The sequence below is a fragment of the Oryctolagus cuniculus genome, chromosome 1 (genome assembly GCF_051225735.1).
Source record: "Oryctolagus cuniculus isolate XC-2025 breed Fujian yellow rabbit chromosome 1, ASM5122573v1, whole genome shotgun sequence".
Lineage (NCBI taxonomy): Eukaryota > Metazoa > Chordata > Mammalia > Lagomorpha > Leporidae > Oryctolagus > Oryctolagus cuniculus.
Window position 1 is genome coordinate 213,536,961 of NC_142867.1, and position 14,928 is coordinate 213,551,888.

The following is a 14,928-nucleotide window of genomic DNA, read 5'->3' on the forward strand; positions in this document are numbered from 1 at the left end:
GTTAAAATATTTAACTAGACAGGTACTGCCTGCAGGTCTCATAACCTTATCCTGATGCTGACTTGGACCTTGTCATGAACTCTGGTTCACTGCATTCATGTCAGTCTCACTGGGAAAACATGGGAGATGTAGGTGGAACTTTCTCTCTCATTGGGTAGAGACCAAGGGGTACTTCCATTTCCTCTAAATAGTGTCAGAACTTCTGGAGCAAGAATATTGGTTCTGGTAGGCATAGAGAGTCTGCTTTTGTCCCCAGGGACTGCTCATACATCTATCATGGCCACAGGAGACAACAAGAAGAGCATAGAATCAGCATTACACCAACTCTTTCCCAGAATTTTGTCCTTGGCCTAGGGGTACCCCTTGCTATTTTCCTGGTGCCATGAGTTTGTAGGAATAGGAGGAAAAAAATGTAGATGTGGAAAACATCAGTTCTAGAAATCTGAGAAAGTAAAATAAGACTACATCTTGTTTCCCTAAAAACAGGTCCTGTTAATATTTGGCAGGTGAACATGAAATGTGATGGGAGTGGTTGGCTTGAGTGGAATGAAAGTCAAGGAGGTCATGGAACTGGGAAGAAAGGGTTTACATAAGGCATTCACATGGGCATTTAAGTCAGTGATATGATGATGATATCGGCGCAAAGAGGAATTCAGGGAGTGTTAAAGAATGCGGGCAGCTGACAAAATTGATGGGAGGGAAGGATTAGGGTAGTTTACTGGGTTCCAACAAAGACAAGTTTTATCTGAGAATGGGGGTCCAATGCGGGGAAGCAGTGATTGACACCTAGGAGAATACTCGGTCTTATTCGCTGGTCTTGCTAATGACAGAAAGTTTGCTACCTGAAAATCAAATGATCTCTTATCAGGAGTAAGTTATTTAGTTCTCTAGATTAACACATGACCCAAACCACCATTTTAATGATCAGTTGCCTCACTTATTTCTCCCCATGGGCCCTCTGACGCAGCTTTCACTGCTCTCCAGAAGAGTGTATTTGAGAAAATCAAGTTCAACTATTTCCTCAAATCTTATTTCACATCTCCTGACCTCTCTGCTTAGCTCTTCTGCAAGCAGCTTAATATGCTTCCTAGGTCATGTGCGGAGCACCAGGAAACAATAATAAGCTGTTTACTTGTTGAAATCAGAATCCTCGGGTGCACCCATGGGCTCCTCTCGACTGCTCTGGCTCGGTCAGTGGCTGTTATCGTCTTTCACTGAGTCATTCAAGCTGTGAGAATCGGGCTTGATGCCTTTCTGTAACCCACGCGTTCTGAGTTCTGGTGGATTTCTCGATTCTCTTTCCTGACCATGCCAACTCTCACTGCCCTAATTTAGGATCTCATTGCGCTTATCTAAACCATTGCAGCAGCCTCCTACTCAGCTTTCCCTCTCCGTTGTAGGTCACTCTGAACTCTGTCATCCTCACTCTCATGGTAGCAATGTCCCAGAGGGGAGAAAACAGATACTTTTGAAATGTAATAGAACATAAATCATGGTTGATATAATCAGCTGTGTCAATCATGAAATCTGACTCTCTTTGCTCTGCATATGCCTCAAAACTTTCAAGGAGCTAGGAATTATAAGCTGAGAGAGACTCGGAGCATCTCTGGTCGTGATGGTCCGCTAGGGACTTGGTGGGGAGGAGGAATGTTGTGTTTGCTAACCTCACTTGCCCCTTGCTCTACAGACTTAGGTCTAATGAAAGATATATCCAAGAACATACAGCTTCTCAAGGTCCTGCTGAAGAGGATTTTTCTCATTATTTTATCACATGTTTATTGCAAGCCAGCTATGTGCTAGACCCTCTTGTGGGAGGGATGCGTGTGCACAAAATAGAAAGCTCCATCTCTGCCCCCATAGGACTCAACATTCCAGTGGCGACTTGATTGTATTTGCGGAAGATGCGCCACTCACATTTTTCCTAGGGCAAAATAGCATTATTCTGCCTTAGTAATAAAACTGTGTTTCCCACTTTCTGAAGGAAGAAATGGTTTTTAGCTTTCATATGATCCTCTTCAAATCAGGTTCCAAAATAATCTGAGGTCCATCTTAGCCAAGGTTGCTTTCACTATTGACAGTTGATATTGTATCAGGAGGTGGAAGATTTGAACACTGGTGTACTTTAGCTTTCCTTTAAACACCAAATAACAAAATGACTTCTCTAGTGTCATTCAACATAGCAGAGCTGGTAAGATTATGCTAAATTAAGTTTTAATAGTCTTATATTAATTAAATATCACCAAGTTCTTCTCACCCTCAGTGTAACCAAAGTTTAGCACATGTGGGTGACATCAGACTGTTTTCTGTCTAATGTGTGGTTAAGGGGCAGCTACTTTCCTTGGCAAAGTCCGTTTGCTGAGCCTGTGGTGTCACTGGATTATCTGAGAAGCCATTGTTCATCTTCCATCATAAGTCAGACTTGGCAGTGGTGAAATAAATGTTCTTGCTACATCTGTACACACATAATCATGGGCTGTTCTGAACACATAACGTCATTTTGTGGGTGGGTGAGAGGATTCTGAAAACAAAAGACAAATAGGTCTTTTCAGCTTTCTGAGTGAGAGGAAAACAATATACATGCTTTGATAAGGAGGATGATCCCAGGTCAAGTGTAGAGATTTGTGTTTGCTGATGGACTAGGTAACCTCCAGGGTCTCCCCCGTCATCAACAGGGTAACATCTCAGGATCACGGCTGGGCCAGAATTCACTGCTATTAGTATCTTCTCTGAGCCTACTCAGGAATGCATAAAAAAGCCAACAAATATTATGAAGGAGGGTAAACAACCTTTGTCCATGTTTTACCAAAGAAAAGAACCATTTGCATTTTGCCGACATCTCTCCTGTCACAATCCATGGGCTTGTGTCGGTAGGATTATAAGCAACTGTTGGAGGTGACTGTTGGAGAGTGAACTTAACGATAGGAGAGTGAGACACGAAGGCTAATAGTGACCACATGATATTAACTCCAGCTCCATAACTAAGAGCGAAATCTGCCATCAATAAAACCTGTAAATTATTTAACTATGCACATGCCACATAGTCACATGCTCAGCTCTAGATGAACAAATACCTAGTTTCTGGTAGAAATGTATCTCTTCCTACATCCTTATTTAATGAGAACAACAATACTATTTACATGAGAGTAGCAAAAGGTAAAAAGCAGTACATGTTATAAAGCATAAAATATACAGCAAGTTTCACAAGGCATAATACTTTTTGTTGTAGGAGTACAGTTGAAATCCAGAAATGCCAAGTAGATGTTAAGACTGCCTATTTTTATCTTTTAGTTACTGATCTAAATATTTGCTTCTGTTGATTAGTGTATTGGAATGATGCCTTGAACTTCAAAGGCATTGTACTTGTTGTTCTCATCTTCCTTAGATATTTAAAATTATAGGAATATCTCCATTTATCCAACACTAATAAAAAAAGAGAGTGCTGCATGAACACTGAATACATTTCCCAAATAACCAGATTTTAGCCTAGGCAAAATGTAAACATGAAAAAAGGCTAAGCTGAATGGAAATTAAAAAAATACTTACTTTTATTTTATTTGGAAGATGGGGCAGGGAGGAGAGAAGGAGAGAGATCTTCCATCCACTGATCCGCTCCCAAAATGCCTACAACATCTGGGACTGGGCCAGGCTTAAACCAGAGCTGAAACTCAGTCTGGATCTTCCACATGGGTGGCAGGGACCCACGTACTTGAGCCCTTACCTGCTGCCTCCTAGGTTGCACATCCATAGAAAGCTGGATTGAACCCTACAGAACTCCAAGCAGCCTGGCCTTGAACCACTGTGATGTGGAATGCGGATGTCCTAGCAGCATGTTAATTGCTGCACAGAGTGCCTGCACCTTGTGAATGGGAACATTTGAAAAGCTGTTTGGTCCTGAATCAGGTACTGAACACTGTTGGCCTTGATGTCCTCAGCGGCTGCTGGGGTATGTAGGGCAGTGTGTTTCTACACTGAGCCATCCCAAACTGTTGTTGTTGTCTTGTGCCTGTTTTCACACTCTCCTTCCTCATCTGCAGCTGTTAGTGCCAGAAGTTACCCTTTTTCCTATTTGTTTCCAAACCCTTCTAATTGTTTCTATTTCCAGTAAACCAGAAGAGCATTTAACCAAACATACTACGTTTGGTATAGCTCAGAACAGTTAGAGTTTTTTTTTTTTAATTCAACATTCATGATTTTATATAGATGTTTGAAAGGCAGAGTTATGGAGAGAGGACAAGAAGGAGGAAGAAGAGGAGGAGAGAGGTCTTCCATCTGCTGGTTCACTCCCTAATGGCTGGAGCTCGGCCAATCTGAAGCCAGGAGCCAGGCGCTTCTTCTGTGTCTACCATGTGGATGCAAGGGCAGAAGGACTTGAGCCACTTTCCTCTGCTTTCCCAGATGCATGAACAGAGAGCTGGATCGGAAGTGGAGCAGCCAGGACTCGAACTGGTGCCCATATGGATGCCAGCATCCCAGGCGGAGGCTTAACCTGCTACACCACAACGCTGGCCCCTGTTTGTTTTGAATCAGAGAACACTGACATCCTGGTAAAAGGTGTGGACTTCCATTCTCTATCTCCCACATGCTCATTCTCTCACTTTATAATTCTGCCCAGAATCTCGAAGATCCCTGAGAACCATTCAAAGTCCCCAGCTTCAGAGCTCCTGTTCTAAAACTTAGGCATTATGCCTATATGAAAATCTCAGTTAAGACACCGCATGAGGAGCCTGTATCTCAAATTGGAGTGCCTGGATTTGAGTCTGGGCTCCACTTCCGATTCTCAGCATTGTGGTTATTTGGGGATTGAACCAGCAGGTAGAAGATTTTTTTTGTCTCCCTGTTTCTTTGTTTCAAGCAATAAATAAATACAAACAAAATATCTTATTGGGTGTTTCTCATAGAGCTGGCTCTTTTTTTTTTTTTTTTTAGACCGTGAGCTTTAAGACTTTGTTTTTGCTTGTGAATTTCATACTAACATAAGTTAAACAAAATTTGTAGCAGGCCATTGATCTGGAGTAGGCTTTGAAAAGATTTGGAATTGCTCAGGAAGGGTCTGTGCAGTGAGAAAGGAAGGAAGGGAGATGAACTAGAACCCTACAGAACTCCAAGACTGCAGAGACAAATAGAAGGGATAGTTAGGGTTGTGATATGCTGATGTCACAGAAGACAGTGTTTCAAACTGGAAGAAGTGATCCCAGGCATGTAAGCATAAGAAATGAAAATACTTGCCACATGAGGATCTGTATGTGAATGCTTACAGTTTTTATTCATAAGCTCCACAAATTGGAAACAACATTGAAGTATCCACCAGTTGATAAATGGAGAAGCAAATGGTGACAGTCTGTACAATGGAATAGTACTTAACATCAAAAAGGAACTACCTACCTAAAAACTCAGCATGGGGATCTCAAAGGCATTTGCAAAGTGAAAGCAAACAGGAAAGGCTGTATACAATCCTAATTCCATTTATACAACATTCTGGGGAAAGCAAGACCATGGAAACGGAGATCAGCTGAGTGGCTACCAGGAGCTGCAGGTAGGAGGAGTGCATTGAAGGAAGGGGCTGTTTGGATGAGGGCAATGTAATATCTTGGCTGTGGTGGAGGTTGCTTGTCTGCACCACAGTCGTAGACCTGTACAGATGAAAGGGCTAAACCTTACTGGATGTCAGTTATGCCTCCATAGCCTGACTTCAGGTGAAAAATACAAGATGCCAAATGCTGCTAATAAATCATGCAAGAATAGGCCCAACACAAGCTCACTGCATTGGGCATTGGGACTTTATGGCAAGCAATGGCAGTAGCATGGGGAGGCAGAAGCCAGGATACTAGGGACTTAGGAGTCTGCAAATGACATAATTATCTCCCAACACGCATTTCCTTCATCTTCAATGGAAATTAAGTTTCCAATTTTTGGTGAGGCTCATAACCATGCACAGCAAACACTGCTTTGCCCAGTCTCCCTGGAAACAGAACATGGTCATGTGACTGATTCTGGCCTTCCTCAAGGCAGTGGCAGGATTCTTTTGTCAGTTCTTCTTTGCTCCTTACACTTTTGTGATGGCTGGAATGCAGACATGATGCCTGGAACCGAAGCATCCAATGTGGGGCATGAAATGACTTCAGGAAGGGAGACCACATACAGCACACAAGGAGACTGGGTCTCTTAGCTCTTTGAAGGGGAGTACAGCTGCTAAACTGGCCCAGGACTGCCTCTCTCTGAACTTTTAAGAAGTAGAAAAGCAAATGTCTCTCCTGTTTAAGCCCCACAATCACTTACACCTGAGCTTAATCCTATCCGCTACCGGGAGCTACCAGGCCGTGGCTTGTGGGAAGGTTTTATGAGCTCCCAGTTCATAGTAGAGTCTCCCCAAAGGGGAACTTGGCATTGAGCAGGAATCTCCATCCACAGTCAGTTTTCGTGGATATTTTCCAGAGGGAGCAGGGTCATAGGTTGCCCTGCTGTCTGTCACTGCTGCCTTTGGACACACAGGGCTGTTTCCATCTCTAGCTTTCACACTGCTGCCTGGCCCAGTGTCCCAGCCTCCTGGTGCCTGCCTTCATTGGTCCTGTCTCCTTTCAGATCAGCACCCCCAGAGCCTTTCCTAAGCAGATCCACTTTCCTTTCATTCTCCATTAGAGCATTTCTCAAAAACAGCTTTATTTAAAGATATAAATCACTAACCATAAAATCCACCCAGAACACAAGTCAGTTTTCAGATAACTCACAAAGTTGTGCAATCATCGGAAATTCATTTTAGAATGTTCACCACCATATCTTATCACTTGATTTTTTAAAACATCACTTGATTTTTAAAAATAGCAATATTTTCAGCCTCTGTTTTTCTTCCTCTGGGCACTGCCTGTCTACTCGGCCTTGGGAGCCCCATCAGGGTGGGGGGTTGTGATGGCCAAGCCTGCGTTTCTCAGCACCCAGTGGACAGCACCTCCCAGAGGGACCCTAAGACACAAGGGAAGCCTGACTCTCGGCTCATCTGCTCTCCATTGCAGCAGGTGCAGGGCACCTGGGTGGGAACCAGGTTCCCTCTCTGGAAACTGTTAGAACTGGATTCTGGGGCGGGGGTGTGAGGCCAGTGACAGGGACAGACGCCCCATGGGGCCTCAGTGCTGCGGGTTGGGGCGTGGTCGTTTGGGAAACCATATTCAACACGTCTATTGTTTTCAAAAACCTGACCAGGGAAAGTAATGCTGGACCAGCTCTTCCCAGCAGGTGGGAATGGCAGAATCAGCAGTGATGGGAGAAGGGCGTGGGGCCACCCTTGTGTTGAAGCCACCGCATTAATGCGCCGCAACGCAGCAGCGGGACTTTTCCTGGAGAAACTCAGACGGATGCCTGCGGGGCCTGCACAATGGCGTTTGCGAACCCCTGCCCAGCCCACCACGGGCAGTCCTTGCTGTTGGCAGAGGCCACACACATCTTGCCACTCCCAAGCAGCGAGACCTGCAACCTTGCCACAGGCTGCATCCTTTCCTTTCCCGACGCTCTCTGGGCTGAGCCACCCTCTGCAGCCGCCCCTCTCCCCCTCCCACGCGTCTCCCCTCAGCCCTGTCCCAGGGGAGCCGCGGGCGCACCTGGCGCCTAAGGCACTGAGCGCAGCTGCCGGCGTGCTCCCTCCCCGGAGCCCAGCAGTGGAGTGGCTTGTCTAGCGCCCAGCGAACCACATTATCCAATTGCTTCCCGTTTTATTCGCAGGCCGGGAGCTCAGAGAGCCTGAGCGTTCACTTTCAACGCTCCAGGGGAGGAGGGGTGCAGGAGGGTGGGGAGGTGGGGAGGGGAGGCGGCTCCTCCTCGCAAGCCGCGCGGCCAGAGCGCTCGGCTCCGGCAGAGGCAAGCAGCGCAGGCGAGTCCCGCAGCAGCGCGCCCGGCCATCCGGAGCCCGCGATGGAGTGAGTATCCCCGCGCCGCAGCCGCGTAGCTGGTGGCCCTCTGCGCGCGGCAGGTTGCCATGGCGACCGAGGCCGCAGGCTGCTCCCCGCCCAGGTCCCAGTCCAGCACGGTGTTGCGTTTCAGCCCCGGGGTGTGCGCCCGGCGTTTCTATAGCAGCGGCCCTTGGATGCAGAAGGCAGCGGGCAGAGCCCGGGGATGCGTGGTTTTGGTGCGGCTGCCCCCTGGCCCGCGGGGCCTCCCGCGGGATGAGGTCGCTAAGGCACGTTGGAGGTTCCCCTGCCCCGGGCTGCGGCTTCTCGGGGAGTTGGCTGAGATGGCCGTGACTTCCCATCGCTAACCATGTCAGCAGTGCCAGACTGCAGTTAGGTATGGGGGAGGGGTGGAGGTGGGGGTCACTGCGGATCGCCGGCAACTGTGGTTCTGTGCGAAGCGCACACCGGAGAATGATGAGTTCGCGGCTCCCAGGAGTCAGGGCTGCAATGTCCTGGCTGCTACAAACCATCAGAGGACCTGGAAGAATTGATTTGCTTCTGCGCTAATGGATAAATGAGACAGAAGCGAAGTAGCAGCAGCCAGGGGTTGGATTACCTCGCTTGGCACCCGTGGGCATGGCATGGGAAGGGTGGGGACGGGTGGCCGTGAAGACAGGAGAGGCGTTTGCCAGAGACACAAGGCGGGGCCCCGCATGTGGGTCCCTCTCTGCTCTGCCTTTGCATCCCTGCTTCTTGGTCATGCCAGGGGATGGCCAGCCGCTCCGAGAAAGGGTCACATCTGGAGCCAGCTATTCGATGCTGCTCCCTCTCGGTCAGCATCTCTTCCCACGGATACTCCCTGACATTGAGGCCCTATGAAATCTTATTTCAGGTTGGAGATAATGTCATGTTTTCAGGTATCAGGAGCTTTGGGCCAGACTCAATAAACCCTGGAGGCAGCTTTTATCCCCCTGCATATCTGATGGTGTAAATGCAATTTAATCCCTACCAGCAAAACTGCTGAGTGAGAGGTGGCATGGTATTGTAGGACCAGGGACTGGGGATTTCCAGCTCTGCATGGCCCAGTGCTATAATGCTGTTTGTTTCCTATCTCAGTTATTTAATCTCTCCAAGCCTCAGTTTCCATTTTTGCATATTTGAGACAAAGATATTCCATGGTCACTCTGAAAGGTTAATGAGACTGTTTGCATCTCTTCTAAAGGGTTTGTAAACTGTAAGGTCTGTAGAAACTTAAAGAACCGATGTCATGCTTAACAGCAGGATGCTGGAGTCAGGTTGTCTGGGTGTGAATCCCTTGACACTTCATCTCATGATGTTTCTCTGGGCCTCATTTTACCCATCTGGAAAATGGGAATGGTAATGACAATGGTTTCATGCAACTTTGGTGAAGATTAAATAAGTTGATCCATGGAGAGATTTTAGAACAGAGCCTGGCCACACAGCATGTGCCATCAACATCATCTGTGATTTGTTAGCATTGGATTTGTTAGTATTACCCGTTATCATTACTATGGTCTCCAGCCTTATTCAGTGACGTTTCACTGGGTCTCATGTTGACACCAAGCTGTTTTTCCCCCCAGGCCATTTATAAGCAAATACAAGGTGCAAAGTGTAACCCAGTCACACAATTCCCAAGATTCCCTCATGGATGTGGACAGTCCATCAGAAAACACAGCAGGCTCGGGGGCACAGAGCAGAACTGGGCCTGCTCTGTCTCCCCTGAGCGTGCACCGTGCCCTTCAGGAGACGTGGGGGTGGGGTCTGTGAATCACTTTCATCTTTGCACTCTCACATCAGTAGCCCATACATAAGTATGTCTCTCCAGCTTAGCATCTGAGTGCTCACTAACCATGGGAAATTGACTTCCTGAGACTTTGCCCCTAATCCCGCTCAGGCTCAGTCTCCACCTAACATTTTGTTCCAGGTGGGCTTACCTCACACCTGGCACTCCCTGTGAACAAAAGCCTTCCTCTTTGCCCTCTTCTTCTGCCGCTGCAGGATTCTGATCACTGCCTCAAGCCGCACAACTTGCCCTTGGGTTTCTAAAGTCTGCTTCATCTTCCAGTTAACCTCCCCAACTTCCAACTTGCTCCGCTTCCTTAATATACTTAGCTTTGAGAATCTTTGATTCCCTCCCTTTTAGAGCACTACCTTTTTCTGTCTTCCCTTGAGTCCTCAACATTTTCTGTCAAATCCTGTCCTTTCCTCAGTCTAAACCCTCTCAAAGTCTCCTGGGAGGGGCTGGTGTTGTGGCGCATTGTTTTAAGCTGCTGCTTAGGACACCTGCATTCCATATCAGAGTGCCGATTCTGATCCAGCTTCCTACTGACGCACCCTGGGAGGCAGCAGATGATGGCTCAGGTGCTTGGTTCCCCACCTCCCATGTGGAAGACCTGGATAGAGTTCTAGGCTCCGGGCTTCAACCTGGTCCTGGCTGTTGCAGGCATTTGAGGGAGCAAACCAGCTAATGGAAGATTCTCTCTCTCTCTCTCTCTCTCTCTCTCTCTCTCCTTTTCAAGTAGATGAAAAGTAATCATTTAAAAAAGTTGCATTTGAAGGATGACAGTCCACTCAAATATGAATGAGATGGGACTTCAGTCTCCCTTACTGTGTACAGGTGGTATTTATGAAAAATTAATTTTAAAAGGGATCAAAATTCACTTATTTTTTCATCAAATCAGCAAATACTTATTGCGATTAGCACAGGTCAGCAAAGCAGTCATAATTCCCCCATGTGGAATTCCTAGTCTGATGAAGGGATAGATGTATAGCCAGTAAATACAGGTGAATATGAAATAAAAGTTGCCATAGATGTCATGAAGGGAAATAATGCAGGGAAAATAATAGGAAGAGGACACAGGGTAGATTAGAGAGGCAGTCAGAGAAGCGTCTTTGGAAAACTGATCTTTAATGTGAGAGCTAAAGGGTGACTAGGAGTTGGCTAGGTGAGAAGCAGAGTAAAAAAGCATTTTGGGCTGAGATACCATCATGTGCTAAGGTCCTGAGGCAGGAGACATCCCGACAGTTTTAAAGAACTGAAAGAAGATTAATGTGGCTGCAAATTTGGGAATGAGACGATCCAGAGATGATGTTGAAGAACCAGGCAAGAATAGACCAGAGAGTACAGGGTAGTCTGGGTGGAGACTTTAGATTTTATTTTTTTCAATTTATTTATTCAAAAGGCAGAGTAACAGAGGCAGAGAGATGTGGAGAAAGAGATCATCCATCCTCTGGATCACTCCCTCCATGGCCACAGCAGCCAGGGTTGGGCCAGGCTGAAGACCAGGAGCTAGGAACTCCATCTGGGTTCCCCACATGAGTGGCAAGGACCTAAGTCATTGGGCCATCTTCTGCATTATCAGGGAGCTGGATAAGAAGCGGAGTAGCTGTGACTTTTTCTACTTCATTTTAGATTGTGTGTACTTTTCCATGAGAGAGTCTGCAAAATTTCATGAAACATGCATATCATGCATATCATGAAATTATGCATCGATTTCAAATGTTTTTGCACCAAAATAAACTTATTCTTGATTCTGTTTTCTGTGAACTTTTTGAAGTGTCCTTGCACATGAATATATACACATTTTCTTCATTTACTTTTATTAGCTGCTTAGAACTTGCCTTTGGAATATAATTAACCAACCTCTCCTTGATGGAAATTTAGGTTTGTTTCCATTTTTTCTTTTATGCAATGAACATGCTTGTAAATCCTGAAAATGAATCTGACTGTCCTTTTCGAGAAATGGAGCTGCTGGGTATGTGAATATGTACATTATAAATTTTGCTAGTTAGTGTCAAAGTGCCTTAAAAAATGTTGTATCACTTTATATCATTACCAGCAAACATTTGAGAGCCCGTTTCCCCAAATCTTTAAAGATGCTAGCCATGGTTATATCTGAATGTTTGTACTTGACTAGTCCAACTTTTTTTATAAAAACATTTATTTACTTATTTAATGAAAGGAGAAAGATGGAGAGAGGGAGAAACAGAGAGATAGATATAGAGGGAGAGAGCAATGTTGATCAAAAGATCTTTCATCTGTTAGTTCACTCCCTAAATGCTGCAACAACCAGGGCTGGCTCAAGCCAGAAGCCAGGAAATCCATCCAGGTTTCCCATGGGATAGCAGGAACCCAAGTATGTGGGCCAGTACCTGCTGCTTCCCAGGGTCCACATTAGCAGGAAGCTGGGTAGGAAGTAGAGGTGGGACTTGATCCAAGGCCTTCCGGTATGGGATGTGGATGTCCGAAGCAGCAGCTTAACCCACTGCACTACAGCACCTGCCGCTGAGCAGTCTGACTTTACGTGATCACTCTACCTTGGTCACAGTTTGTGATGTTTTTTCCCCCACTGCTTTGTCAGTAACTCGGCTTGCACCATTGAGCCATAAAATGCAAACATTGATCTCGATTCCAGAAGATACTGAATCACTGACAGAGGCTAAGCAAAATATCTCATTAACTATGCAAAGTGATCCAGTAATTGTTTTGGTTAAATTAGACTTGATCGATTGATTCCTTACTCTCAGCATTGAGGGCCTGAATGCCCATCACCTCACCTTCCACTTGCCATTTGTTGTTCTTATGTTGTCAGCTTTCCATCTTCTAGGTATCTTTTTTAAGATTTATTTATTTATTTGAAAGTCAGAGTTACACACAGAGAGAAGGAGAGGCAGAGAGAGAGAGAGAGAGGAAGAGAGAGAGAGAGAGAGAGAGGTCTTCCATCTGCTGGTTTACTCCCCAGTTGGCCACAACGGCTGGAGCTGTGCCAATCCAAAGCCAGGAGCTTCTTCTGGGCCTCCCATGTGGGTGCTGGGGCCCAAGGACTTAGGCCATCTTCTACTGCTATCCAAGGCCACAGCAGAGAGCTGGATTGGAAGTGGAATAGCCAGGACTCGAACCAGAGCCCATATGGGATGTTGGCACTGCAGGCAGAGGCTTTACCCGCTATGCCACAGTGCCAGTCCCATCTTCTAGGTATTTTAACTTGTGAGATTTTTGAACTTCATTCCATTCCATCAACAGATAGTTTTTGAGTGCCTTCTTCCTCCCAGGCACCCTTCCAAGCATTGAGAATATAGCAGTGGATGGAAGAAAAGACAGAGGTCCACCCTCATGCAGCATCTCTTCTAGGAGAGCAGGCAGACCATACAGATACAAGTACCCTGTACTATCAGACAAGGATAGATGCTGGGACTGAAAGCAAACACTGGAGTGGTGAGAAGGGTTCTTTTGGACAGAATTGTTAGAGAACAGGTTTCTGTGGTGCTGAGCTTGAGAAAAAATTAGGGGGTGAGTCAGGCAGAGGACAGAAGAGCATTTGCAAAGGTCTTGAGGCAGAACCAGGTTTTCTGGGCTTAGTGTTAGCCATGGAGCTCAATGGAATCAGATCACCCCCAAGCCCTGCCCTCAATGGCATGCTCTTCTTTGAGCTTTGTGTTTGGAATTACTGTTTAGTTGGAAAAGCATTTTCAAACAGAGCACAGAGGTGTTAAATTCTGAATGTTTCTTGTTTCCATGAACAATAAGTTGGATGTGCATAAAATTATGGAATTGTGTTGGGGCTGGCGCTGTGGCATAGTAGGTAAAGCTGCCACCTGGTGACACAGGCCTCCTGTATGGATACTGGTTTAGCTCTGGATGCTCCACTTCCAATCCAGCTTCCTGCTAATGCGCCTGGGTAGACAGCCCAATTGCTTGAGGCCCTGGACCCATGTGGGAGACCTGGAAGAAACTCCTGGCTCCTGGCTTTGGATCATCCCAACTTCAGATGTTGCAGCCGTTTGGTGAGTGAACCAACAGATGGAAGATCTCTTTGTCTCTGTCTCTCCCTCTCTCTGTCTCTCTCTCTAACTCTTCCTCTCCAATGAAATAAATAAATCTTTTTAAACAAATCACATTTTTTAGAAGAAATTCTTGCATTGTGTTTTGGCATTGCCTAATGCTCTGGCAAAGTCTGAGTGAGTCTGATTGTTTCTTCTGTGTAGTTAGCTTGCTTTCCCTCCTCCATATGTCTGTAATTTTTATGTTTTGGTTTCTGGCCTTGGTGCTGATAGAATTACTTTTATATACCCAAAACTTTATAACTTCTCCATGGTATTTCTCACTGCAAGTTCTTGTGTTTATTTTTCCTGAAAAATGGTAGTTCCTTTGATCTGAAATGTTACATTTTCCTTTGTTTTCTATACTTTCTTCTGGACTTTCAGTGAAAACAGAACCATTTGTTCTGTTATCTAATAATTATATCCTCTAAGTGATTAATTTTAAACTGTTTTTATTTATTTCTTTGATTTTTCTCAGAAGTTTTTTATTGCATTTAAAATCTGTCCTCTAGGTAATTAACTTTGTGTTTTTAGCAATATTTGTTTGATTCTTGTTTTTTTAAATATTTATTTGAAAGTCATAGTTACACACACACACACACACACAGAGGAAGAGAGAGAGAGAGGTCTTCCATCCAATGGTTCACTCCCCAGTTGGCTGCAATGGCTGGAGCTGTGCCGATCTGAAACCTGGAGCCAGGAGCTTCTTCTGGGTTTCCTGCATGGGTACAGGAGCCCAAGGACTTGGGCCATCATCTACTGCTTTCTCAGGCCATAGCAGAGAGCTGGATTGGAAGTGGAGCAACCGGGACTTGAACCAGCGCCCATATGGGATGCTGGCACTGTAGGTGGTGGCTTTACCCACTATGCCACAGCACCAGCTCCTGTTTGATTCTTACGAAGTTTTCATGTTTGCAATGGTTTTATTCTTATCATCAATTTATTTCCTGACTCTACTAGCCCTCTTCACACTTGAAAGGCAGAGTTACTGAGACAGAGAAGGAGTGATAGAAGGGGTGAACCATCTGTTGATTCACTACTCAAATGGCTGCAATAGCCAGGGCTGGGCCATGCTGAAGCCAGGAGCCGCGAGCCTCATCCATGTCTCCCAGGTGGTTGGCTGGGCCCCAATTACTTGGGGCGTCCTCCACTGCCTTTCCAGGCACATTAGCAGGGAGCTGGATCAGAAGTGAAGCAGCCAGGACACAAA

The 14,928-nt window shown here is 45.9% G+C and overlaps 1 protein-coding gene across 7 annotated transcripts in view; it reads left to right on the forward strand.

The window, feature by feature from the left end:
• The window catches only part of PALM2AKAP2 (PALM2 and AKAP2 fusion), a 593,877-nt gene that overhangs the window by 66,754 nt on the left and 512,195 nt on the right, over window positions 1-14,928 (forward strand). For 2 of the 7 annotated variants that reach the window (XM_051852118.3, XM_070047110.2), the window contains exon 1: window positions 7,806-7,904. The exons of the other annotated variants lie outside the window; for them this stretch is intronic. In XM_051852118.3, coding sequence (XP_051708078.2) covers window positions 7,900-7,904 — 5 coding nt within the window. In that variant the 5' untranslated portion in view covers window positions 7,806-7,899. Of the gene's footprint in view, window positions 1-7,805; window positions 7,905-14,928 lie in introns of those variants that run through there. 7 annotated transcript variants of the gene reach the window in all.